Source organism: Euleptes europaea, chromosome 12 (assembly GCF_029931775.1).
Source record: "Euleptes europaea isolate rEulEur1 chromosome 12, rEulEur1.hap1, whole genome shotgun sequence".
Classification (NCBI taxonomy): domain Eukaryota; kingdom Metazoa; phylum Chordata; class Lepidosauria; order Squamata; family Sphaerodactylidae; genus Euleptes; species Euleptes europaea.
In genome coordinates, this window is record NC_079323.1 from 38,528,209 (window position 1) to 38,553,670 (window position 25,462).

The 25,462-nt window shown below is 42.0% G+C and overlaps 1 protein-coding gene across 7 annotated transcripts in view; it reads left to right on the top strand.

Annotated features, from left to right (window-relative positions):
- Nucleotides 1-17,739: 17,739 nt before the first annotated feature.
- Nucleotides 17,740-25,462, top strand: part of PHLDB2 (pleckstrin homology like domain family B member 2) — a 67,827-nt gene continuing 60,104 nt past the window's right edge. For 6 of the 7 annotated variants that reach the window (XM_056858401.1, XM_056858400.1, XM_056858404.1 and 3 more), the window contains exons 1-2: nt 17,743-17,764; nt 21,992-23,316. In XM_056858401.1, coding sequence (XP_056714379.1) covers nt 17,761-17,764; nt 21,992-23,316 — 1,329 coding nt within the window. In that variant the 5' untranslated portion in view covers nt 17,743-17,760. Of the gene's footprint in view, nt 17,765-21,991; nt 23,317-25,462 lie in introns of all 7 variants that reach the window. The other variant, XM_056858399.1, reaches the window with a different exon arrangement.

Consider the following 25,462-nt stretch of genomic DNA (forward strand, 5'->3'; position numbering starts at 1 on the left):
CCGACTTCCCCTCTCCCCTCCTCTATCATATTGGTATCTATTTGATCCCCTCTGCATTTGTTTCCCCACTCATTATAATTCAGTGTATCATTTCTATAAACTACCTATTTATCCTCCTATATACTGTAATCGTGGAATACTTCATCCTTTCATCATGAATCAATTGAATTAGATTAAGTCATAGCCTTTAACATTTCCCAACCCCTGAGATTTCCTAACGGGCTGAAATTGCGACGAGAACTACCACTGAAATGTCCTAACAAACCCTCTAATGCGGGGGTTCTCAACAAGGGGGGAATTCCCCCCCCCGGGGAGGGGGGATTTTAGGATCCCACTATTCAGCAAAGTGTGATGTCCTGTAGATTATGCACAAGCTGTAAAATTTTAGTTTAGTTTTTTTAAAAAAAAATCTTGGGAGGGGGGGAATTATATTCCGAACTATGGTGGAAGGGGGAGATGGAGCGAAAAAGGTGGAGAACCACTGCTCTAACGGGAAGGCTTTGCGTGGCGCCGAGCTCCCCACCCCGGAGAGATCGTTCCTTCCTCTGCGTCGCCCCCCTTTCGCCTCCGCCCCCCTGCCCCCTAAGCTTCATTCTCTGCGTGTGTTGAGTGCCGCCGAGTCGCTTCCGACTCAGGGCGACCCTATGAATGAAAGTCCTCCAAAGTGTCCCGTCTTGGACAGCCCTGCTCAGATCCTGCAAATTGAAGGCTGTGGCTTCCTTTATTGAGTCCGTCCATCTCTTGTTGGGTCTGCCTCTTTTCCTGCTGCTTTATTCGGGGGGGGGGGGAGAGCAAACCATTGTAAGACAAGGAGGGGGGGGAGATGTATTGCTGACGGCGCGCTTCTCTTCCAGGACCAAGGTTGGACAGAGACCCTGGAGGGGCCGGTCTTCGGAAAGGGCGGGGCTGATTGTTTCCTCAACAGCGGGGAGGGGGGAGGAGGAGGAGGGTCCTCAGGGTGGGGGGGGGAGAGGGCGGGGCGCGCCTAGCAAGCGCCCGGAGCGAGTCCGTGGAGCGGCTGAGGGAGCAGAAGGATGCACCAGAGGGGAGAGGTGAGCGGCGCGCGAGAGAGACCTCGGGACCGGGGGGCTTTGTCGTGCGCGCGCCACAGGGCGCGAGGGCCGGGTGCGGGACCGCGGGCCGGAGCGGGGGGGGGGTCCTGCCCCCCCAGAAAGGCGCTTCGCCCTCGGCCTCCCCTCAGCGGAAAGGAGCCAGGACGGGAGGAAAGAAGGAAAACTTTGTTCCGAAGTTTTTTTCCCGCGAGGGAGCTGTGGAGGGGAAGAGAGGCGAGGGCATCTCCGGGCAAGGCTTGGCCCCTCAGCCCCTCCTCCGTTTCCTGTGGTTCTTTTAATTCCCCTGCGTTGGAAAAGTTGTGTGTGTGTGTGTTTCACGATTGGGTTGCCACTTTCATGCAACACCCCCCCCCCAAAAAATTGAGGACATTAAGCGACCACGTGCTTTTAACGTTTCTGAGAAAGGAGCTTGCCAAAGTGTCGATAAAGTCTCTGGTAGAAACAGAGAGTTGTTTTTTTTATTTTTTTTTTATTTTTTTTTTAAAGCCTGAGCGCTGTTAACTTAGGGCGAAAACGCACGGTCGCTTTAGCCTGCTTTCTTCCCTGTTCCAGCCAGGATTCAGCCAGGATCGAACGCACGACGTGCGTTCGATCCTGGCTGAATCCTGACTGGAACAGGGAAGAAAGCAGGCTAAAGCGACCGTGCGTTTTCGCCCTTAATGTCACCGTTCCTTTCCGCTGCGAGTCGTTCCTTATTGGGCCATTTATTCATGGAAGGTTTTGCATTGGATTTGCCCCTCTCTAGCTGCACATTTTCCCCATCTGAATTCTCAAAACTCTGCATGGGGGCTTATTGTTGAGTTTTGAGAATATGGATGGGGGGAAAGTGCATCTAAAGAGTGGCAAATCCAAGGCAAACCCTTCCATGAATAAATGGCGTTTGGGATAGGAACCCGCTGTACCTGGAGGATTAGCGGTAGCCTTGAATAAATGTCTTTTGGAAACACTCCCAAGCACTTTCCTCTCCCTCGTTTCACTGTGGGTTTTTTCTTTCTTTCTGAAAGGGCTTCTTCCTAGATGGGTTTCCTCTTTTCTGCGCTGTCCCACATTATTGTTAGATTTTTTTTTTTAATCTTAAATTTTTAAATCTTAATTTTTTTAAAAAAAATCTGCTAACCAAAGCTTGTTGCGGTCTATTGTTTCTCCCGCTGGGAAGCCCAAAGGCTGCATCTGCGTGTTCTCAAATAGGAAGGAACTGGCCGGCGATGCTCGCTTCATTTTCGCGGCAGGAAGCCAAAACAAACGAAGATGTGATTTATTTCTTTATTTGTTTGCTGCTCTTTGTGGTTCAGGCGCAAGCAATGGTGACTGGCCATGAGTGAACCGTGTGGGAGCTGAAGCTCCTGCTCTGGCTCCTATAATGCAGATTAATTATTTCTTAATAATATTAAATTCAACATCAGGGCAGTAAAGAGGCTTCTTTCCCCACTCCTTGTTGCATAATCACGAGGAACAATCCTAAGCAGCTTTATTTAGAAGTAAGCGCAGTTTTATTAAGTGGGGCTTATTCCCAAGGCAATGGCAAACCACCATGTAAACATAGTCTGCCTAGTAAATGTCAGGATGTGACCTCACCCCATGGGTCAATAATGACCCGTGCTTGCACAGGGGGCTACCTTTATCTTTTACCTGTTCCCAAGAAAGTGTGATTGGGATTGCAGGTGGGCTCCTGTCCATATTAGTAGTATATATAAACAGGAAATGGTGGTTATCTTGGATTCAGAATAAAGATGTCTTAGCTTATGTGTGATATGAAAGCTGCTTGGGTCCAGGAGACAGAAAGCTGGCCCATGACCTGGGAGAGTAGAATTCAAGTGTTATGCTAGTCACTTGGAATGGCTTTGGGATGCATCTGTGTTTATATATGGGTATGTGTTGCATCTGCTTTTTCTCTTCCACTGCAGTGCCTGAAGAGAATCTCTTACAGGAGAGATGCACACTATTGAGATGCTTGTACCCTGTGTTCATTTCCCCCCTCAAGTTTAAGCACTCATGCTTCTAAATATTGTCGAAGGCTTTCACGGTCAGAGTTCATTGGTTCTTGTAGGTTATCCGGGCTGTGTGACCGTGGTCTTGGTATTTTCTTTCCTGACGTTTCGCCAGCAGCTGTGGCAGGCATCTTCAGAGGAGTAACACTGAAGGACAGTGTCTCTCAGTGTCAAGTGTGTAGGAAGAGTAATATATAGTCAGAAAGGGGTTGGGTTTGAGCTGAATCATTGTCCTGCAAAAACTATCAAAGGTAATGTGCTAATCATTGTCCTGTAAGTATCAAGATAATGTTCTAATGAGGGTGTGATATGTTAATATACCACACCCTCATTAGCACATTATCTTGATACTTACAGGACAGTGATTAGCACATTACCTTTGATAGTTTTTGCAGGACAATGATTCAGCTCAAACCCAACCCCTTTCTGACTATATATTACTCTTCCTACACACTTGACACTGAGAGACACTGTCCTTCAGTGTTACTCCTCTGAATATGCCTGCCACAGCTGCTGGTGAAACATCAGGAAAGAAAATACCAAGACCACGGTCACACAGCCCGGATAACCTACAAGAACCAATGAACTCATGCTTCTGTTTATCTGTTCTTTTTGTATCAGTCCAGGATGTGAATTTTCCCCACCAACAGGAATAAGGGTGAACTGTTTCACAGGGTGTTAAAGTGACGATACAAAGCAAATTACAGAGTTGTAGAACTGTATAAATATGTTGAGGTGGCGTAAGCGATTGTTTTCAAAGTTTCCTCCCCTGTGGCAGATCTTTGAGAGGTGATTAGTTTAGTGAAGCATGCTACCTTCAATGACCAGAGCCTGGAATTTAAATGTAATCATTGATAGTCTTGCATAGCTGGGTTAACTATTATGTAAAGTAGCCCAGGCTAGCCTGATCTCGTCAGATCTCAGAAGCTAAGCAGGGTCAGCCCTGGTTAGTATTCGGATGGGAGACCACCAAGGAAGTCCAGGGCTGTTATACAGAGGAAGGCACTGGCAAACCACCTGTTAGTCTCTTGCCATGAAAACCCCAAAAAGGGGTCGCCATAAGTCGGCTGCGACTTGACGGCACTTTACACACACACACACACACAAAGTAGCTACAGAGTCCTTCCACAGCTAGATTTTTGGCCCCTTTTCTGATGTAGTTATATGGGAGGCTGAAAGAGTACCTACTTCTTGGAGTGAGCTCCTTTTAATACCCTGAAGCTCAGAGGATAGCAGCTTTATCACAAAGTAAGAACTCTGGAGGACTATTCTGCAGTAAAGAAAAAAAACATATTTGCAGCGTGTGCAAGAGGAGAATAAAAATGGTGACTAAATAATGTGTGTGTGTAAAGTGCTGTCAAGTCACAGCCGACTTATGGCGACCTCTTTTGGGGTTTTCATGGCAAGAGACTAACAGAGGTGGTTTGCCAGTGCCTTCCCCTGCACAGCAACCCTGGTATTCCTTGGTGGTCTCCCATCCAAATACTAACCAGGGCTGACCCTGCTTAGCTTCTGAGATCCGACGAGATCAGGCTAGCCTGGGCCATCCATGTCAGGGCGACTAAATAATAGACAATTTCAAAGGCAGGACAGGAGGGAGGGGAAGGTAGTTTGTGTGTGAATGCAGTAAGTGTAAGAGGTTAAAAATAGGATTCCTTGTTCCTGTAAGCAGAGACAGTCTGGTAAAAGAAAGGTGTATTTGCATAATTTCAACCCATGGGGTTAAAACAGGCTTATTTGTATGCTTTCAGCTTACAGTACCTTGTTGATAATTGTGGATCATCATCAATTCTGATTTGCTGACATGAATGTGCCTTCCATTTTGCCAGACAATTCATTTGCCCTAGAAGTACAGGTTGCTACAAAGTTCAATCTGAGTGCCCTTGTTTGGACTTCCTTGGCCCTCAAACCACTAACATGTTAATTGCTGGCCTCTGCTCTTGCAGAACAACCTACTGCATTTATAACAGCTTCCCTCCTCTTCCCCACTGAGAGTTAGGATGTAATGATGTTCATTTTGAAACCAGAGAAATAGATTATATCCATTAAAAAAAAGTTTCCAACTGAAAGAAGAATAAAGCCAGGAGCGTTTACAATGGCTTTTTGTTTAGTCTGATGTAAAACGGTGTATGAATGTAAATATTTTTCCTGTTCCTTTTTCTGCCAATTTGTTAGTGATACAAATGAAGTAGAACCTGAAATCCTCAGACCATTTAGGGCTTTAAACATCAGTACCAAAACCTTGAACCTGATCTGGTACTCAATCAGGAGCCAGTGCAGCAGGCGGAATACTGGGTGAATATGTGCTCTCCAAGGGGTCCCTGTAAGGACCCTTGCCCACTGCATTCTGGACCGGCTGGAGTTTCCAGAGTAGCCTCAAGGGTATCCCTGTGTAGAGTGAGTTACAGAAGTCCATCCTGGAGGTGACTGTTGCATGGATCACTGTGGCTAGGTCAGGGTGACACAGGTATGGCTTAGTCTGGTGATGATGGAAAAATGCCACTCTGGCTACATTTGTGACCTGAACCTGCATCGAAATGGCAGTGTCCAGCATCACTCCTTATTCTCCTGATGGTTGGTGCTGGTATTTATTGCACACCATCAAGAGTCGGGAGCCAGTGTTCTAGCCCTGAATTTTCCTGTCCTGGCTACAGGACTTTGATTGGTTCAGTTTCAGCAAACTCTGTTTCAAAGTGGATGGGAAGCTGAAGACAAGGAGGTATTCTTCACGGAGATTTGCTGCTGTTTCGACGCTGATTTGCATCGGAGTCAAATTTTGGTTATTCACTGGAGATCCGTATTTTCCCCCACTGAGCAAAATAAGCCACATTAAAAGAGAGGCAATCCAAACCACTTTTGAGATGATCTTTCCTGTGGACGCGTGTTTTGTTGCTCTGATGCCCATGAAAAAATGTTTGCTTCGCTCCCTGGGACGTCTCCTTTCTCCTCCCCCAAGAATGGTGATTGGCTGGTGGAGTTTCGCGCTCGGACAAGAATACCGCCCCTTTGGCTGCCTGCCTGCCTAGAATCCTGGCACTTCTCTCCCTCCGTCCCCGCACGCCTTCCCCGCCCCTTGCCCGGGATGGGCCTTGGAGCTGGGCCCACACCTCCAAGCCCAGGGGGACGTCGGACGGACGGCTCCAGGGGGAGACCGGCGGGGCCACGCCATGTGCTCCTCGCGCCCTGGGGGTGGTGGTGGTGGCAGCTCAGTCTAGGGCAGCTGGACCCGTGGGGGGGATGTTCAAGGGAAGGGGCTGTTGGCCCCTCTACCCCAGTGGGGAGGGGGGATTTTTGAGAATTCAATGGGAAAAATGTGCATCCTGAGAGCGGAAAACCCAAGGCAAAACTCCCTCCCATCACTCTTCTGAAGAGTGGCAGCCAGCCTGCTCTTATCTCCCTCCTCTCTCGATGCACTGTGGCCGGATCATGGCTGGCGCGCAATCCAGGGGCCTTCTTTCCTCTCCCCCCCACGCCATGCACACTGGCTGGATCGGGGCTGGCGCGCAAGCTAGGAGCCCTCCTGTCTCTCACGATGCAATGTGGCCGGATCATGGCCGGCACGCAATCCAGGGGCCTTCTTTCCTCTTCCCCCCCCCCGCCATGCACACTGGCTGGATCAGGGCTGGCGCGCAAGCTAGGAGCCATCTTGTCTCTCACAATGCAATGTGGCCGGATCATGGCCGGCGCGCAATCCAGGGGCCTTCTTTCCTCTCCCCCCACCCCGCCATTCCCACTTTCAGCTAAACACTTCTCGGCACATGGATTCCCTGCCCCCCCAATCATGTCTATCATTAAAGGGCAATGGGTTCCACACCTGTAGAAAATAGCGTGAAGCTTTGAGGAAAGCGCTGCCTCCCCCCCCCCCCCAATTTGGAATCTGACTGTTCCAAAAGCAGGACAGAGTGAGGGTGGAAGAAAAATGGAGGAGACCAGAGGGACTGGGGCTTGTTTTTTGCGCTGGGGCTGGTGAACCGCACGAGGTATTCTGCTGGGCGGAGTTGGGGCGGAGCTGGGGGCAGGCATAAACAATGAGCCTGTTGGAAGGGGAGGCCTCCTGCAAAAGGGACAGACCAAACCGTTGTCAAATACAGCGTATTTTGTTCCCATGAAAAACCAAAACTACAGATAATTGACGGGGATAAATCGTGGCCATGAAAAAAACATTTAAATCGTGTGTTTTTTTAGTCCGTGGCAAAACAGAAGCAAAATCTACCGTGAAAAATGCCCCAGGGAGAGAGATAAAAGAAAGTTGGCTGGTAGGTGGGAAGGAGAGATAGAAGCGGGAAAAGGAGAGAGGCTTTCAGGGAAGGGAAAGAGACAATAGTAGGGGGAGGAGAGATGAGATGTACCACCATATGTATTGGTATTACTGTGTTTGATAGGTCTGGCAGATTTTGTAGTGGTTCTACAGTAAATGAAATTACAGAGTAAATATTACTGAGAACGTATAAACTGATTGTCATGGAGTAATACGAAGTGGTGTAGTTATGTCTCTTAAGATTAAGGAGCTACTGGGTGGGATAAATGATGAGGAATATTTGTTAGAATGATCCTAGGATGGGGAGATAACACTTATAGGAAGATATAATTAAAATGAGAAGGCAGCACGGATACTTCCTTTCCCATACTTTCCCAGTGCAGGGGATGCTGCATCATTGATAGCTTCAGCCTTGAGCTGCTGACCCAGTATGTATCATTAGGTCTTTGTTGCAAGACACTAGTGTGCGTAGGTTCAGGGAGATTGTGCCAGTTCGTTCTAGCCAGATACTAAGTATAACATGATCTTGCTTAAAGACTCAGGAACTGCTGTTGCAATTGTTTCCGTCCTTTTGTAGCTACTCAGCTCAAAACACCACTGCTTTGAGTTTGTATGCCTTTTTAGGGAATCAGAGACAGACTGGGAATTCTTTTTGTGTTCAAGGCACCCTCTTGCCCAGTTGCTGCTTAATCTAAGCAGCCATATTGATCTTGTTAAATCCTATGAGAGCATTTAACTCTGTAGGCCTCTATGGAATTATGAATTAAGTTTGTTATTCAGTGGAGTTTCAGTACTGTCCCTTGAATGATTTCTGGAGACCTCATATGGAAAAAGTATTAAGAGAGCACATGCAAATATATTAGAAGATATCTCATGGTATTTCAAAAGTGATCTATTCTCTCCAGTTTTAACATCTGTCTCTTGTTAAAAACTGTCCGGAGGTTTGGAGTAAGGTATCATTATGGTAACAATACTAAATGCTGTTTTTCATTTTATAGCCCTTCAAGGAAGAAACCTTTTTGCTGGTGGCTGGTAGTTATGATCTAGTAGATGAAGATTAACTGAATTCAAACTACACATTACAGTTTACATGAGTTGCCAGTGTGGACTGGCAGTCATATTGCAGCCGTGAGTCCACAATGGCATTTCCTTGGCAAAGCACAGAAGGGGATTGATTGGGATTCTGGTGGGGGTTCCTGCCTTCCTCCCCCTTGAACCATTTTCAGGAGCTGAAGAGGTCCTGGGACTACAGGGGGTGTTGCTCGCCTGATTGGAGAGCTGCATGTTATTTACCGAGGAGTTGCCACCAGGAATTCACACCTGCAGTTTGGCTACAAGTCCCCCTGGTGAACTTGTGGTAAAGTATAGTGTGTAGTTTGGCTCTAAGATAGTTCTTATGATGTTAATAATACTTGAAATAGATGGTATCTAATTGATTCATAAATAATCTAGGGTCCAAGGTGAGCCATTAGGTAGTAAGGTTTGTACATTACATCAAATTATTCAGAATAGTCAAAACACAAATGGATTGTGAAGAGCCCCAAAAGGACCAAGCCAGACCGGCTGAATTGGAAACAGAATTGCAAAATGAAGTTTGGTGTAAGTGCACAGTGATGCACATTGGAAAGAAAAAATGATTTCATGTTAACTCTGCATTGGACTCTTAACTAGCTGTAACAGGGTAAACTTAGAAAGCCAAGAAAGTAAATAGAGTTCCTTGGTTTGGTCAGTGCTCTATTTCCATGGGCACAAGGACTCCTGCCAGAAGAGTGCGACATACTTGGTTCTCATTGCATGCCAAAGTACTATCCCCAGTCCTATTGCTGGGAGTCCCCTCTCTACCAGGAACTCAATTTTGGTGGGTATTTGAGGCTATTATAGGAGATGACCTGGTTAACCCAGTCTCGTCCGATCTTGGAAGCTAAGCAGGGCCAGCCCTGGTTTGTATTTGGAAGGGAGACAGACCACCAAGGTATACCAGGATCACTCAGCAGAGACAGGCAATGGCAAATCACCTCTGAATGTCTCTTACCTGGAAAACCCCACGGGGTTGCCATAAGTCAGCTGTGACTTGATGACCAAAAAAAAAAGAGTGCGGGGAGCTGAGAAAGTAGTGCTCTGTGGGTGGAAGTCATTGTGCTTGTAGAAAATGCACTAGATCCAACCTACTAGCCTCAGGAACATTTAACATTTCTTGAGACAGAATGTTGATTTCTGTTGATTCTGTTCTCCTATTGCAACCCTCTGAGCCCCCTTCCCCCAATTCATTCCTGAGGTATCATTGGATCTGCAGGAACAGTGTGAGGGAAAGGGAGGTTTGCAGCGGGAGGGAAAATTGACAACAATTACTGTCCCTTTTAAAGAAAAGTGCCATTAAATCATTGGAATGTGTAGCTTGGTTCTGGCCATCATTTTGTCCCTCTCTTGTAATACTAGAACTTGGTTATCCAGGCAGTAGATCCAGGACTGAGTAGACATAATACACTTAACTTGTATTAATTCCCTGCCACAAGATGTGGTAGTACCCCAAGGCTTAAATGGCTCTAAAAGGTCGTTACACAGATTTATGGAGGGTCAGAGTATCTGTGACTGTTAGTCCCAAAAATGTTTCAGCCTGCAATCCAGCAAAGGTTTCATTATGCATAAGGAGCATAATGGAGAGTGCTTTCTATCAGTGGCCAACCAGATTCTTGTTGGACATCAACAAGCAGTGCATGAAGGCAACAGCCCTCCAACAGTATTCAGGATATCTATCTAATGTGGCTATTATCCATGCCTTTTCAGTCTTCAGATTTGCTGCTTCAGTAGGTTCAGTACAGGTCTGCTCTTGAAGACGGTTTGGAAGCAGCATAGGGCAGCAGTCCTTGTCCCAGGGAAAGGGAGTCAATAACATATGTCGTTAACTTATAAATAATTGCAGTGATTATCATTGTTTTCTGATTAAATTCAGTGTGCTGGTTATCATCTATAAATTCTTAATGATCTGGGACCATGGAATCACACTCCAGACATTTCCATTACAGATGGAGGAAATATAAAAACACATTTGTGAAAATGCTCTCCAACTTCCACATATTTTTAGGGTGGGTGTTCCACAACTGGAAAAGTGCTATTGAGAACGCCTCTCTGCTTGGCATCATGCAGCAGATATAGAGCATGGGTGGTGGTGTAAAGAGCACCATCCTTGCTTAACCACCAATATTGTACATTCATCTGAGGCGGAGCCCACAGCATTTCACATGTAATACAGCATTTAAGTGCTATTTACATTCCGATGTATGCAACAGAAACATAAAGCCTACATTAACTGGAACATAAATATGTTTTTGAATGGCTTTGTTTCATATTTTATCCAACAAAATCCATTTTATACAAATGATACACAAGAGGTTCAAAGGTGCATCTGATGTGATGTGTGAGAGCCTGTAGGCCTTATGCCCTACTTTTTGTTATCTAACCCTCAGTCCTCTTGGAGCAGAAGGATAATTAGTAAACTTCTCTCAATAGGTTTAGCCCCTGATAATTTATCAGAAATGGGCTTGAACAGAACAAAAAATATGTTTAGTCATCGACTTATAGACATCAAATTGCAGAATGAGAGGGCCCTTCTTCCAAGACCATACAGAGTACTAAAGAGTTGGGAGGGAATTTGGCATTTCCTGAATAAAAACCGGCTGAATTTTGCCAAATCTGAATGTTACCGATTTTTTTTTCAACAGCCCTAGTTTTCATTTAGTCTCTTTCAAAGTGAAAAAGGAATAGAGTCTGATATATGCAAGGTGACAGTAAAGGAGAGTCCAAATAAAATAACCTGAGGTTAAATTGATCTGAAGGAGAGTCTTGAAAGAGTGAGACAGAAAGGAAAACTACAATAGCTTTGGAAAATGGGAAAAACACAATGTACCCGTTCAAAAGAGTAAAGGGGGGGTCATAAAAACCCTGGAGCTGTTGTGACTGGCTTATATTCCAGAATTCTTATCTTTTTTCTTTATTTCTTTTTTGGAGACACTCATTAAACCCTTTAGGTACACGTCTTATAAGGGTACATGTGTTGTAAGGGAAGACTCCAGTTTTTAAGGATATAAGCTGTATAAGATAGCCATGTACCTCATTTGATTTTTGTGTGGCTAAAAATACTTTATTATTTAGACAACAAATTTGCCTTCTCTGTTTGAAAAGAAAGGTGGGATAAATCCACTTACCATTTGAACAGTGCTCTCAAATATTCTAAGTTCTTCACATACACTGGGCCTTTCATGACAGAAAGCACTTCTGCCAGCAGAAAGGATGGAGTGATATCCACAAATTCCGCCCTCCTACTTTGTTTACCATGCTGTACCTGGAGATCTTATGTCTTCTAGGAGCAAGAGCTGGGTGAACTCTGTGGGCTGCTGCTAGAGGGGAGAAAATTCCTTTTCCATACATTTTAATTTGAGGGGGAGAAGCAAAGAAAGTGGAATGCCTGCTGAATTCATTGCAGAAGTAATATTTGAGTAAGGAATGTCCTGATTCATGCAGCAGCTCAGCTGAACAAAAAGTAACATCCACTGTGTGTTTGTAGGGGATAAATGGAAGAAGAATGTTCGAGTTGCAACTGATTCATGGTGATCCCGTCCTCAGGGCATTCCAAGCAGAAGAGTAGAGGTGGTTTGCAATTGCCTTCCTCTACGCCCCCCCCCCCCAATTCCTAGGATTTCTCTCTTCTCCTTAATAATTTTTTTCAGAAGTAAAATATTTATGTACTAGCGGTACCCGGCCACGCATTGCTGTGGCCCAGTCTGATTAAATGGAAAAGAAAGAAAAGAGAAAGTGCACGTTTCTAAGATGTTAAATTTCACAATGCTTGTGGGTATATAATATTTTTTGTGGTTCCATTGTCTGTGCAGATATAGAGATTGTCTGGTTTGGCGACTCTAGAACACGCAACATATAATTGTCCATGCGAGAAGCAATCCGTGTCTAGATCTAAACTGCACAATTGTAAAGATTGGCTCTGAGCTTTGTTGATGGTGATTGCAAACGCCAATCGAATTGGGAATTGCAAACTCTTAAATTGAAATGGCATATCCGTTGGAATCATAGGAATGCGAAGAATGAGGACATCTTCACCTTTGAAAGGTCCTGTCAAGATTTCCTAGTTGCAGTTTGCCACTTCTCTGGTCTCATGCAAGTAAACAGAGGAATAAAATTAGCTAGCTAGCTAGGACTTGACGTCAAGCATAATGTTTGTGGATTTTTGGTGCAGTCTGAGAGCATCCCAACCACATTTGCCCCCGCAAGAAGATGGCAAGACCTTTGTACACAACCTCTTTTGAACCACTCCTTTTGCTTGCCTCAGATTTCTCCGTCTTCTACATAAAGTGAAGAAAAGTAATAGCACTAAGAACTGATATTAAAAGTTAAAAAGCTGATTTCTATTTGTTGCCATCTTCTGGGCTTGGAGTAGGGGTCACTGGGGATGTGGGGGGGAGGTAGTTGTGAATTTCCTGCATTGTGCAGGGGGTTGGACGATGACCCTGGTGGTACCTTCCAACTCTGTGATTCTGCAAACTGTTTTTCAGAAGTCCATGAAAGCTCATGGTGAGATGGAGTGTATTAGAATGAAATAATTAAATACAGGTTCCTGGCAGCTAATTTAATATGCAGGTCCAACAAATAGAGATGCCGCTGATCATATGACATTGTAGCTTGAAACTGAGCTCTGCCACAGAGTATTACAAGGACAGCTAACACTTACTGAAGAGGTCTTCTGATAAATAACTGTAAAGCAGTCCTTTTCATGTGTGCACATTATGCACAGGAAATGGGAGCTTTTCTTTCTGGCAAGAAATCTGATAGCCTCCCTTTCCTTTGCTTGCCCTTTAATGCATGGATATTAGAGAGATCCTGCTGGAATATGGGCAAGGGAGGAATATGGAGGAAAAGATAATCAAGGCTTGACTTTGATAGGAAACCCAAATGTTTCTCTTCCCTTGATGTGCCTTAGCTTCTCCTAAATATGAAAGTAAGTGAAAGTGCAAAACCAGTGAATGTACTTGAGAGAGTGAGCACCATTGAACTGGGAGGAAAGGACATTCATGATTTGGCTCTTAAATTCATGATCTGCATGAGGCTGACTTGAATCCAAGGAGAGACAGGGAGCTTGCCATCTCCAGCCTTGATCCTGTGTATGATGGATGAAACAACATTGAATTCTTCCAATATATTTCTGCTACTTAATTATATTATGGAGATGCAGGCCTGTAGCCAGGAATGTTATGGTAAAGGAAGGTGAGTACACCAAAAGAGGAGACTATTTAGTATAGCGTGTGTTGCTTTAACGGCCAACAGATGGCGCTGTTTTTCTAAAAAAGCATGTTTTTACCTGTCACAGGTGTGACATCTATATAATGTAGGTATATAAAAACATGCATGTATTTGAATGCAACGTTGTGTCAAAATTTCAAAGCAATCAGTGAAGAACTTTCGGAGATGTAAGATTTTGAACAAACGAACATTTACATTTTTATTTATATAGAAGATGTATAATTGATTATTCAATAATTTTATATTTAATTGGGAATGATATAACTTTATTTTCATTTTTTAAATTCAATTTATATCTCGCCCTTGCCCATCTCAAGATGGGCTCAGGACTGCTTGCAGCAAGTAATTCCATGCAATAAATATTAAAACGTAAGACTAAAATACAAAATTTGTAGCAATACAATACACTTTAAAATGGCCATCCAGTTTACAACTACTACCTAAATAATAATTTAGGTCATTGAGGTGAGAAAGCCCATCATAGTTGTAGGCAGAGGGCCAAAAGGTAGTAAAAAGAAAGAGGGAAGAGGGGACAGGAAAGGGAGGCCAATTGATTGATGGAACTGTTGCTGCCTCAACCATAGTCCTTACAGCACAATCGCATATTTTGCAGGCTTTGTTTATCAACCATAGTCCTGACAGAACATCTCCGTCTTACAGACCCTCCAGAATTAAGTCCCACAGGGCTTGGGTCTCATAGTGGCATATTAATGACATATTAATCTTTGGTCAATATTTGGGACATACAGGATTTTGAAAGAATGCTTTGAGTGTTGACCTGAGTAAAAAGGATCAGAATAAATTTCTAACTTTTCCCAAGAATTCCATTGATCCCAGAATAGATTTCAAATAAACTTCATAATAATAATAATAATAATCAAAGCCTAAGAAACTGTGGTATCCTCATTTTTGAAAGGTGAGGTTTTTTTAGGTTGCTTTTATATCTAAGCAACTCAGTAAAGCTTGTCTAAAGTGTTTACCTTTTTAAGGCAAATATAACACAGAAACATTTAAAGGTACTTTCTTTATTGAACAAAATGGTTTCCCTGTTGCACATTGCACCAAATGTATTCACTAAGTGAATTAAGAAGTTTATCTAACAAAACGAATGATGTTGCTTTTCCTGTTAAGAGGTGCTGTTCTCCCAGTGTTCTTCATGATTTCCTTTGAGGAAAAAATGTGTGCTATATTTTTTTCTCTACACCAGAAAATCTGCAGTGTTAGGAAAATTTGCCATGGTAAATGACATTCATATATTGATATTATCTTATTTTAAAAAAATAAATCCTGATTTTTAGTGTTAAATTGCCTGTTTTAGAGACTCAGCTATCTCTAAAACTCCTTCTATGGCTCTAAAGGTAAAGGTCCCCTGTGCAAGCACCAGGTCATTCCTGACCCATGGGGTGACGTCACATCCCGACGTTTACTAGGCAGACTTTGTTTGCGGGGTGGTTTGCCAGTGCCTTCCCCAGTGCCAGTGCCTTCAAAAAGGCCTGGTGATTCTATTTTTACTTTTTATTGTTTTTTGATAGGTCCGTAGTGTCTGAAACTGAATTTTTTTGTGCTGACATCTCTCTTTCTAGCACATTTTAAAATCCCACGCCCTTTCAAGGACTTCAGGGTGGCAGACATGGTTCTCCTCCGTTCTTTCCTTAAAACAGCCCTGTGCAATAGGTAGGCTTAGAGAGTGAGTGGTTCAGGTTACCCAGTCAGTTTCATGTCTGAGTGGGGATTGGAACCTGTGTCTCCCAGGTCCTAGTCCAACACTGTATGACATTGGTTCCCTAAATAAATTGTAAATTCCCTTATATTAAGGAATGTTCTTTAATTTAGCAGTAGCTGTCCAATATGTCATAATTGATAGAATATATACTACAAATCTATGGCCATAAACTCACTTGTTCTAGAGCACTTCATGTCAAATCTTGATGTGGTTCTGTAGAGCAATTATATTTCCAGAGGTATGACTCTGATACCGACTGAACCTTCCTTATCACATTTGTTTTTGGTTTTTTTATTATGCTGACTCAAAGATTAATTTTTGTATGGGAACTATATAAAAAGAAACTATGTGAGATTTCCCTGATGATTAAAATGCATATTGGGAGGCAGACAAACATATTGCTTTGATCCTTGTGAAACGTTCAGATGTGTGCCATATGGTGAATTTTTGGTCTTTCCATCACGATCATTTGTCTTTGGCATGGTGCTTGCATTTATATGTTCATCACACTTTAGACAAAGAATTTTCCTTTCTAATGTACGGTACAAATATATATCACTGGGTAAGTGATGACAAGGCTCGTTCCATGTATTCAGTGGTTTTGGCTCACTTTTACAAGATTTCTGCCTGTCATTTTAGAATCCAAAAATTGAAATAAAAAGTGAGGAATGACCTTGATTTATGAGGGATGATGGTGGTTTCCCAACCAAACCTCTTTGCTGTCCCACCTACAAATGAAAGAGAAGTTCCTTTCAGTAGATAGACCTTTAGACTATACTGTTAATATATTAAAACTGATGTGTACATTTAAAAATTATATTAGTCCCCCATTTTTAAGCCCACCTTTTCTGGTCAGCTGGAACCCAATGTTCTTATTAGCACAAATTTGGCCCTGAGCCTAGCTTTTTAAAGGTAAAGTACCACAAATACTCCAAGGAATACCAAGGTTGCTGTGCAGAGGAAGGCACTGGCAAACCACCTCTGTTAGTCTCTTGCCATGACAACCCCAAAAGGGGTCACCATAAGTCGGCTGCGACTTGATGGCACTTTACACACACACACACACACACACACACACACCACAAATACTGCCTCTGATTATTATTGGTAGATCAGTTGGTGGCATGATTGTGTGACAACTGAAAATCTAGATCCCTGGTTGATTCCTTGGGAATATACACAAGAACCAATTAATAAAAATCACAGGTAGTGTGAGTAATATGAAACACTAATGTTTGGCTGTACACTGAACCTTAGTTATGCTGAAACAAGCAGGGTTTATTAGTTGCATCAAATGACACTTGGTCATCATTAAGTTCCTTTCCAACTCTTGCTAATCTTAAATTTATATTTAACAAATAACTAATCATTGCCAAGTGGTCCTTTGGGGGAGGGGTGTGGCTTTTTATGTACGGTAGTCATGTAACAATATTTTCTAAAACTATTTACTAGCTCTGTTTTTGAATTTGTACAGGAACAACGGGGAAATATAAAGCAGAATTTAGTGTTATTCTTCAGATGACCTAGTGTTATTCTTCAGATTACTTTACTTTAGCTTGTTTTACTTCAATATAATGCAAAAAAAAAAAAAACCTGTAAACTTCTCTGTTAGTACAACTCCCTTAGAAACTTCAAATAACAATTACATCGTGTCATTATGTTTTCTAAGTATCAGGTTGGTAAAGGATGTTTGGGCAGACAGAGCTGTTAAAATGAAAGTTTGTTCCTGTTTTCTTATATTAATAATATTTACATAGCACCTTTGAGCTTTCTTGAATGTTCTTCAAACATTCATGTCTTAAATCCTGCACACAAGATTCCATGCTGGGATAAAAATATGTTTGAAGAATGAATGTACTGAGAGTATATGGCACGCAAACAAAATGTAGTGATTAAAATAAAGAATCTCTCTCCGTAATTATGATCCTGTCTAATTGTGCTAGGTACTCCTCCAACTTTTCCATACCCCACTGAAGCATCTTTTGGAGGAGTATATGTTTATAATCAGGATTACTGATGGTAGCCTGGAATAATCTGTATAGGACATGTATTTGTCTGGAGTTCTTATTATTTATCATTTTAAAATATTTATGTATGTTTTAATCTTTCGTCATCCACCCTGGGCCCTTGGGGTATATTTCCACAAAAAGTCTACGTGAATTTTAAAAAGAGATTAGTTAATGACTTCTTTGGTAAAGAAGGTTTCTGTCCAGAAGCAGAATCATTATACATTCAAGCCTGTTATGTTTGTGTCTTCAAACATATGTATTCAAGTAATATTTCTGTTTTATTTACAGGTGTCAGAATTCATAATGTTGAGTCTGATGTGGTGGTGATTATCTGTCCTTTTGGCAAAAAAGAAAAATGATGTCAAATAGAAATACTTTTGCCTACCAGAGTGTTGGGACAGGTATGAGTTGCATTATTTACAGACATAACTATGATATTTCCTTATAATGCAATGGTTCTTTTAAATATTCTAGGTGCAAATTTATGCTGTAATCCCAGTTCATTTAGTAATTTAGTGTGTAGCTATAGTACCTGAATTAATTCTACTAAAGAACAGATTCAGTGTTGACTCTTGTCAATCCAATAATGCAGAGCCTGCAATTAATTGCTTATTTTAAGAAACCGGACAAGAAGGAAAAGACAATGTTTCATTATAGCTTTTAGTAGCAAATCCTTTCCTATACAGATGAGGCATGCACTACACAATGAAAGTTAATCAGTTTAAACTCTAGCTGACCTCCAGGTGGAGTAAGTTTTTCTGACACCTATAAAAACAAACTGTTTCGACTATGCTAAGTAAAACTTGCCAACAAAACCATTTCTAAATTGTAGTTAATCTGGAGAAACTAATATTGAAAACAGCTTGAATAACATCTTAAGTTAAAAATACACCTGGATATATCAACATAGAAAATTGCACTTCTTTCAGATAAAGACTGATCCTTAAAGTGCTATTGAATTATAGAATCAAACAGTCATGGAATGAGGTAAACTATTACTTTTTTGGTAATAATTTAGAACTTATTAACTGGGAACTGATAGGAAAAGGATTATGAAATAGATGTCATTATCATTTATTATTTGTAAAAGTACCTACAGTATTCAATGTATTTTATAGGAATAACATGTACCTATCCATAGGCCCCAAGCCAATCATCCCATTATACTGGACATAGGAAGTAAACGGTGGGGTCCTATAAGGAAGTTTGTTAGACCATTCATAGGAACATATCCTTATAAAAACTGCATGTTGGGTCTATTTAGTATCATCTCCTGTCTCTTATCAGAAGACAACTGATACTTTAGGGTAATATGTGAAATATGTAAATACCTTACCCCTTTTTACCACCACAGCCACCACTGAAAAGTGAAGTAGTTTTGGAAAATATATAAGCCTTAATAGATTATTACCCCTTTTTACCACCACAGCCACCACTGAAAAGTACAAGTTATCTTTTTACCACCACAGCCACCACTTTTTACCACCACAGCCACCACTGAAAAGTGAAGTAGTACTGGAAAATATATAAGCCTTATTATTGGTTGCACAAAATACTGTTTGTGTATGGTGTATGGCATGTAAGCAAACTGCTACCAGATGAATTTATCTGCATTTAAATTGTCATGCTATACACACACACTACAATATCTGTAAATGTGGTCTGAGAATGTAGACAATGCCATAGTAAAGATCAGAACTCTAGAATAAAAGGTGAGCTTGTGAAATAAACATGTACATGTGCGGCTGAGCTGGAGGCATGTGTGAAAGTGTGGAGGGGGGAAGCCCCTCTAGGGGCCTGCTCCTCTGGGGAAAGTGCGGCAGGGGGCACTCCTGGGCCGGGCCGCATCAGGGAAAGTGGGTTGGGGCAGAATAGGCCTTGGCTCGCGGGCCGGATAACAGCCCTCCGGGGCCCGAATCCAGCCCGTGGGCCGCCTGTTTGACACCCCTGCCCTAGAGGTATACCTGTTTGGGTAACAACATCACTTGTCCATATTTGTACTTCTGGATAACTTGTACCAGATATTTGTTAATCTTTTTGAGTACTGGTTTTAGCTCTTCCTGCTAGAACTAAACATAAATGTATTCCTTTGGAGACCTTGTTACAATTACTGAACAAAGCATCCACAGTATTTTTAAATGACCTTTTAAATTCTACACTAAATAGATCCCACAGTATAATCTTAGTAGAGTTATATCCTTTCAATCCCATTCATTTTGCTGTTTGCTTTCAATGATGGCACTATCAGTCCTACAACCTGTTTTGAAAATCTAGCCTGAGCCCTGATAATGAAGATTGTTTCTGAGCATGTGCTTTCCTACCCATTTGTAATTAGGGAGAAGGATTTCTATTTCAGTGAATTTGTCCAGATCCTGAAATAGAAAACCAATACATTTGGAAAAAAGTTAATTCTGCAGTTAAGCAAAAAGGACCTATGAAAGGTTTTCCCTAAAACAATGGGATCCTGGCTAAAGACTGCTATAATTCTAAATATCCAGATAGGGAATTTAACTTACTCATTGAACTATAAAGGAAGGACCTTGGTTTGATAGATTAATCTGGAGATAATGACTCTAGCAATTGAATCAAGTTATTGTGTGCATGTGGGATAAGAGTAACAAAGAATTCCTGCCAATGCATAATGTTTTCCATGTGCTTCCTGCAGTATATTAATAGTGTGTTTCACATCACTGTTGATAAAACTAAAATATCTTGTAATAATTAGCTTGGGGCAAGGGGAATGCTATCCTTTTTGTTAAACTTGTTCATATTTGACTTCTCTCTAATGTTGAAAAGAAAATGTTCTTTTGAAAATAAGGACACCATCAGTGAACAAACAGGTGAACAAAATCCTGTCTTGAAATTGTATCATATTAGCTTTTATGTTCTGTGGCTGAAATGATCCCCAGAATTAAAAGCCACTGAAAATATCCTGACTATTTTTAGCAAGCCTTGAGACTTCCATTATGCATTTCATTTCTGATCCTATGCTCTGTTTTTAACAGTCCTTCCCTTGCTATGCCATTAGGAGCTGGCCATTGTGCCATATTGCAGTACCACTGCTATTGCACAGGGCCAGAGAGAACAAGGGGGAAGGGTTATACGGTAATGCTAGCATTTCAGGTAGGACATGGAAGAATTGGAAAATTGCAGCAGATAAGTCCCCAGAGGTATGTGTGCTTAGAATGATTTTGAACAACACTGCTGTGACCTGAATGTAGTATTCTTTTGCCAAAAAATCTAGTGCTCTGCTATCTCTCATAAAGGAAGAGTTGGTAGAGATTGTTAGGGTGAGCAGACAATGTGACCTATGTACAGAGTTGTCTGGGCTATCCTTAGAAGATTAAGATCAGGCAGGTACAACCTGTGATCCACTTGGCCAATAAGGTTTGTATTTCCTAGTCCCTCAGATTCTTGACAGCCTCCTCTTTGTCAGGCAACTCAAACAGGAGGGTGTTGGTGAGCTACCACGGTTACCCTAAATAGGCAGTCTCCACTTTAGTTTGGGGGAATTAGCTGGAGAGAGCGAGCAAGAGGGGGTAACTGGGATCGATAACCTATGTATACTAGAATAGTCCTGGGTGAAAACTCAAATGAGCAGGCAGTTGTACAGTTGAATGGGGTTTTTATTAAAGAATAAAAATAGGAAAACAAGAAATATATTTAAAACAATGAAATATGTACACAAAGCATAAAAGAGCTGACTAAGAGAAAAGGGCAGAGGTTGGATATGGTTTCAGGGGTGGATGATAGTTACCCAGGGAACATCCAGGGAAAAGCAGTGCTGAAGAGGAAAATGACCAACATTTCCAGGAGCAAAAGGAAGAGCCCACACACAAGCGGGGGAGCATGCACGGATCCAACACGCATGCGCACACACACACACACACACTATGAATGGCCAAAGGGCCAATATTTATACATCAGAATGTGTCCTGAGATGGTATGAGGTAAGCTGGCTTTTCCAGACACGAAGATATGAGAAGCTTGTTGAGTCACCAGGACCCAAGAGAATGCCTGGACTATTCTCTTTAATATTGATTGATTGCTTGGATGGGTGCGGATAGGGTAAGTAATGGTGTGCTCTGAGTGCTGATTAAATCACCTTAGGGTGACATAATGGGGATTAGCTAGCCCCATTGTCCAGCCAGGCACATCTTAGGGCCAGGGGAAAAGTTCAGCATCCCCGGCATCTCCACAGGCAAGTAGATGATGTGAAAGACCTCAACCTGAGACCCTGGAGAGCCGCTGCTGGTTTAAGTAGCCAGTACTGACTTCGATGGACCAAGGGTCTGATTCAGTATAAGGCAGCTTCATGTGTCACCTTCCTGCCCAGGCTTGACACACAAGATCAATCCCAGAGGCCTCCATTTTGTGGGGAGCAGTGTCTTGCTCTCATGCAAGTCTTTGGCCCCCGTGCCATCATGGCACCCCTTAGTGGGAGAAGGAGTTAGAAATTAATTTCCCTTACTAGAATGTAAATTAATTTTCCTCACTAGAATGTAATCACTGTTGCTAGAAGAGCATTCTGTTATGGCTTTCATGATATATGAGATACTGAACAACAATCACTAACTTAGTTCACCTGGCAAACACTTTCATCTTCTCTTTCTTCTCACTTATTCTTCTCTCAGATTCAAAGATGGAAGACTACAAGCAAACCCCAGTGGAATTACAAAATACTAATTTAGCTAAGGATTCAGTGGTGAAATCTCTTGAAAATGATCTTCAGGATCTAATGGACAGGCTCAACCAGAAAAAATATTCATCAGGTCTGAAATTTAAAACGAATTGTGACAGCCCTGGTTCTTATTTAACTCTTTCACAGTCTCTTCCACCTAAATCCAGCCCTGCATCCAGTGTAAAAAGTATGCCGGCTGTCACCAAAATTCAAGGAAGCAAACCATTGGCTTGTGAGAGCTCTTATCTTTTAGACAAGACTATCTCTGCGAAGCGTATGGGCTCCATTTCAGGCATGTCTCCCTCCTTAAGTGGGTACAGTTTAGGAAAGAGAGACTTTGATATTTATCCCAACAGAGAAAATGAAAAACAGTTTGGACATCTGGATAAATTTCTCTATTCAAAGTACAGCCAGAAAAATAAATCTCATGATAATGTCTACTTTCCAGGAGCACTGGATGGGCGGAAAAACTCTGGATCTCTTATTGCAATATGGAATGGAAACTCAGGGAGTGAGATAATTCTTTCACCAGTTGGCAATTCCGGAGCTGCCAGTATGCCCTCTAGTCCAAAGCAAGGCAGAAGGATGAACATTCAGGACATCACATCATTTCGGCCCAGGCAAGCTAAACAGAAGGACGCGACGTTGGAAACTCTGGGATCTAGAACCAGGAAGTATTCGGGCGGCTCCCTGAGTCACATGGGAGTTTACAGCCGCTCGCTACCTAGGCTGTACAAATCGTCAGAAAGCCAGCTCATTCCACTGAGCTTGCCTCCAAGAAACTCTCTTGGGAACCCCAAAAGAAAAAAAATTGTGGAGAAAGATCTTCTACCTCAAAGTGTACAGGATGCTGACAATTACCTTAATTTTTCTTCTCACACCTCAGGGGCTTTGCCATTTACAAATTTTGCAACCGACCCAAACTCTTACGTGAATTCAACTCTGAGCATTCCTGCGAGCCCTCGTATAGCTCAGAAAATGCTTCTGGCCTCTTCTTCCTCATACGTATCTGATGACTTTGATAAAGCTGGACTCTCAGGGACGACTCCCGGTAATTCTTTTTCTCCTGCAGATTCTGAGAGATCATTCCCTCACAGAAGGAAAGTTTCAACCAGTTCAGTGGAGTTTGATGAAACAGAGCTGGAAAGCTTCAGGCAGACTCCATCTATACGGGAGAGAAAGAATAGCATTAGCTCGCTTTCTGGAAGGGATGATCTAATGGACTACCACAGAAGACAGAGGGAAGAAAGGCTTAAAGAGCAGGAGATGGAGCGACTGGTAATTCTATTTTCTTGTTACTTTTTAAATGCTGTTTTCTGTTTCAAAAGCTGGACTAAAAATTGTTAACTGTATACACAGTGGGCAAATCTTCTGCTGCCATGTTTTCATATCTGAGTGTTTGAACCTTGTACAGAACTGAAAGAACATTCATTATGCAAGTCCAAAGTTTGTTGATTGCACAGGCCACTGCTTTAAGAAATAGCTAGAGTAATGAAACCATCTGTAGGAGGTAGGAAATTGATAGAAATTACAACCATTTATTCTGTATATGCTGCCAAAATGACCACATACTTACAAGCCACAAATGGTGTACTGAAGGGATCCAGCAAGAAAAAGTTGATGTCATTGTTTTGTGGTAGCTGAATAACTAGCCCATGTCTCCATGCTAAGCTCTTTGGGTACATATTTATGTGTTTCACTGAAGAAAACCAAGCAGAAATTTTTTGACCATGTTCATATTAGATTGATTAATCAGATCGTATTTCCATTTTTGGTTCAGTTTCTGTCTCTTCATCAAACTCATGTAAATGTTTTCTGAAAGTGGAGAAACTGACCCTGGAGGAACTGACCCTGGTAATGAACATCAATGAGTTGTTGCAGCAAGTATGAGCATTTAATATTCAGCAAGTTCATAGCTGAGTAAGATAAAGAAGGGGGATAGCATATAAAACTCGAAAATTCCTTAGGAACGGAAAACAGTTCTACTGGGAAACATGCCACCCATCTCAATATATTGACACTTTTTTAGGGTACTTTAATAACCTCTCAACCTCATTGTGTCCACTATCTCTCATCCCAGTGAAAGGATGCAATAGTCTGAAAATATTACAGATGAGGCATGAATAGGCTATAGATACAGCTTACCTGGTCTTTGCCCCCAACTTCTATTTTTTTCATACAGACATTGAGTTTAGGTTTCCTTACAAGTATATTTGCACCTCTGTCCTCAAGTTCAGTTGGAGCTACTATATATCTCTAACAGAATTTTCATCAGACTCTTCTGTCTATCATTTTGTGGAAGCAATGGCAGTTAAACCGTTACAAAAATGATACCCGATTACTGTATGGATAGGTCCTAACTGTTCTGAGATCACTGAAACTTAAGTAGTGTGTATTATTATCCCAGTGAGTTTTTTTTTCTTTTTCTTTTTACATAAACAGTGATAATTACTATTGCTTCTTTGAATGTGCTGGCTGCAATTTAAAACTGGTCATTGCATAGTGAAATGGGACTCATGTTAAAAATTAATAAAGACTAGATAGGCTAGTGTAAGTGCTTTAAAAGTGACAAGATAGTATCCCTGTTGCATAGGGCAGCTTGTGCCAATACAGAACTAGCCCTCATTAGGGACATTTTCACAAGGCATGGTCATCGCTTGATAATTGAAGATTGAGATGACATAAATTTTATTTATTTTGTTAATTTATTTACACAATTTATATTCCACCTTACTGCCCAATCAAGGCCACCAAATTGACTAACAATTAAAAGCAAAACATTGTAAATTAACCATAAAACCAATTTAAAAACAAGAATAAATTAAATATATAAAAATACAGACCCAGCAATTAAAACATTAAGGGAATGCCAGACCAAAAAAGTCTTTACTCATTGGTGGAAGACAGCGATAGGAGGGAAGGGTGAATATCCCTGGGAAGGGAGTATCACAGTTTGGTGCCAGGTCTGAGAAGGCTGTCTTGGGTTGCTACCCATTTAACCGTAGAAGGTGGGAGCATCTGAAGCAGGGCCTCAGAAGATTACTATAGTAGTCAGATGGGTTTGTATGGGAGTAGATGATCCTTCAGGTATGCTGGTCCCAAACCATATAGGGCTTTACATGTCAGCAACAGCACCTGGAATTGTGCCTGGAAACAAAAGGGGGGCCTGTGTAGATGGGCTAATGCTGGACTGATATGGTCTCTTACAATGCACTCCAGTCAACATCCTGGCTGCAGCATTCTTCCCCCTTTGAAGTTTCTGAATACTTTTCAAATGCAGTTTCACATTCATCATGTTGCAGTAATTAATTTAGATGTTACTAGGGCATGCAGTGAAGTAGCCATATCTTTTCTGCCAGAAAAGGCCGCAGTTGATAATCAGTAAAATCTGATAAATGATGCTCATGGTTATGGCTGCCACCTT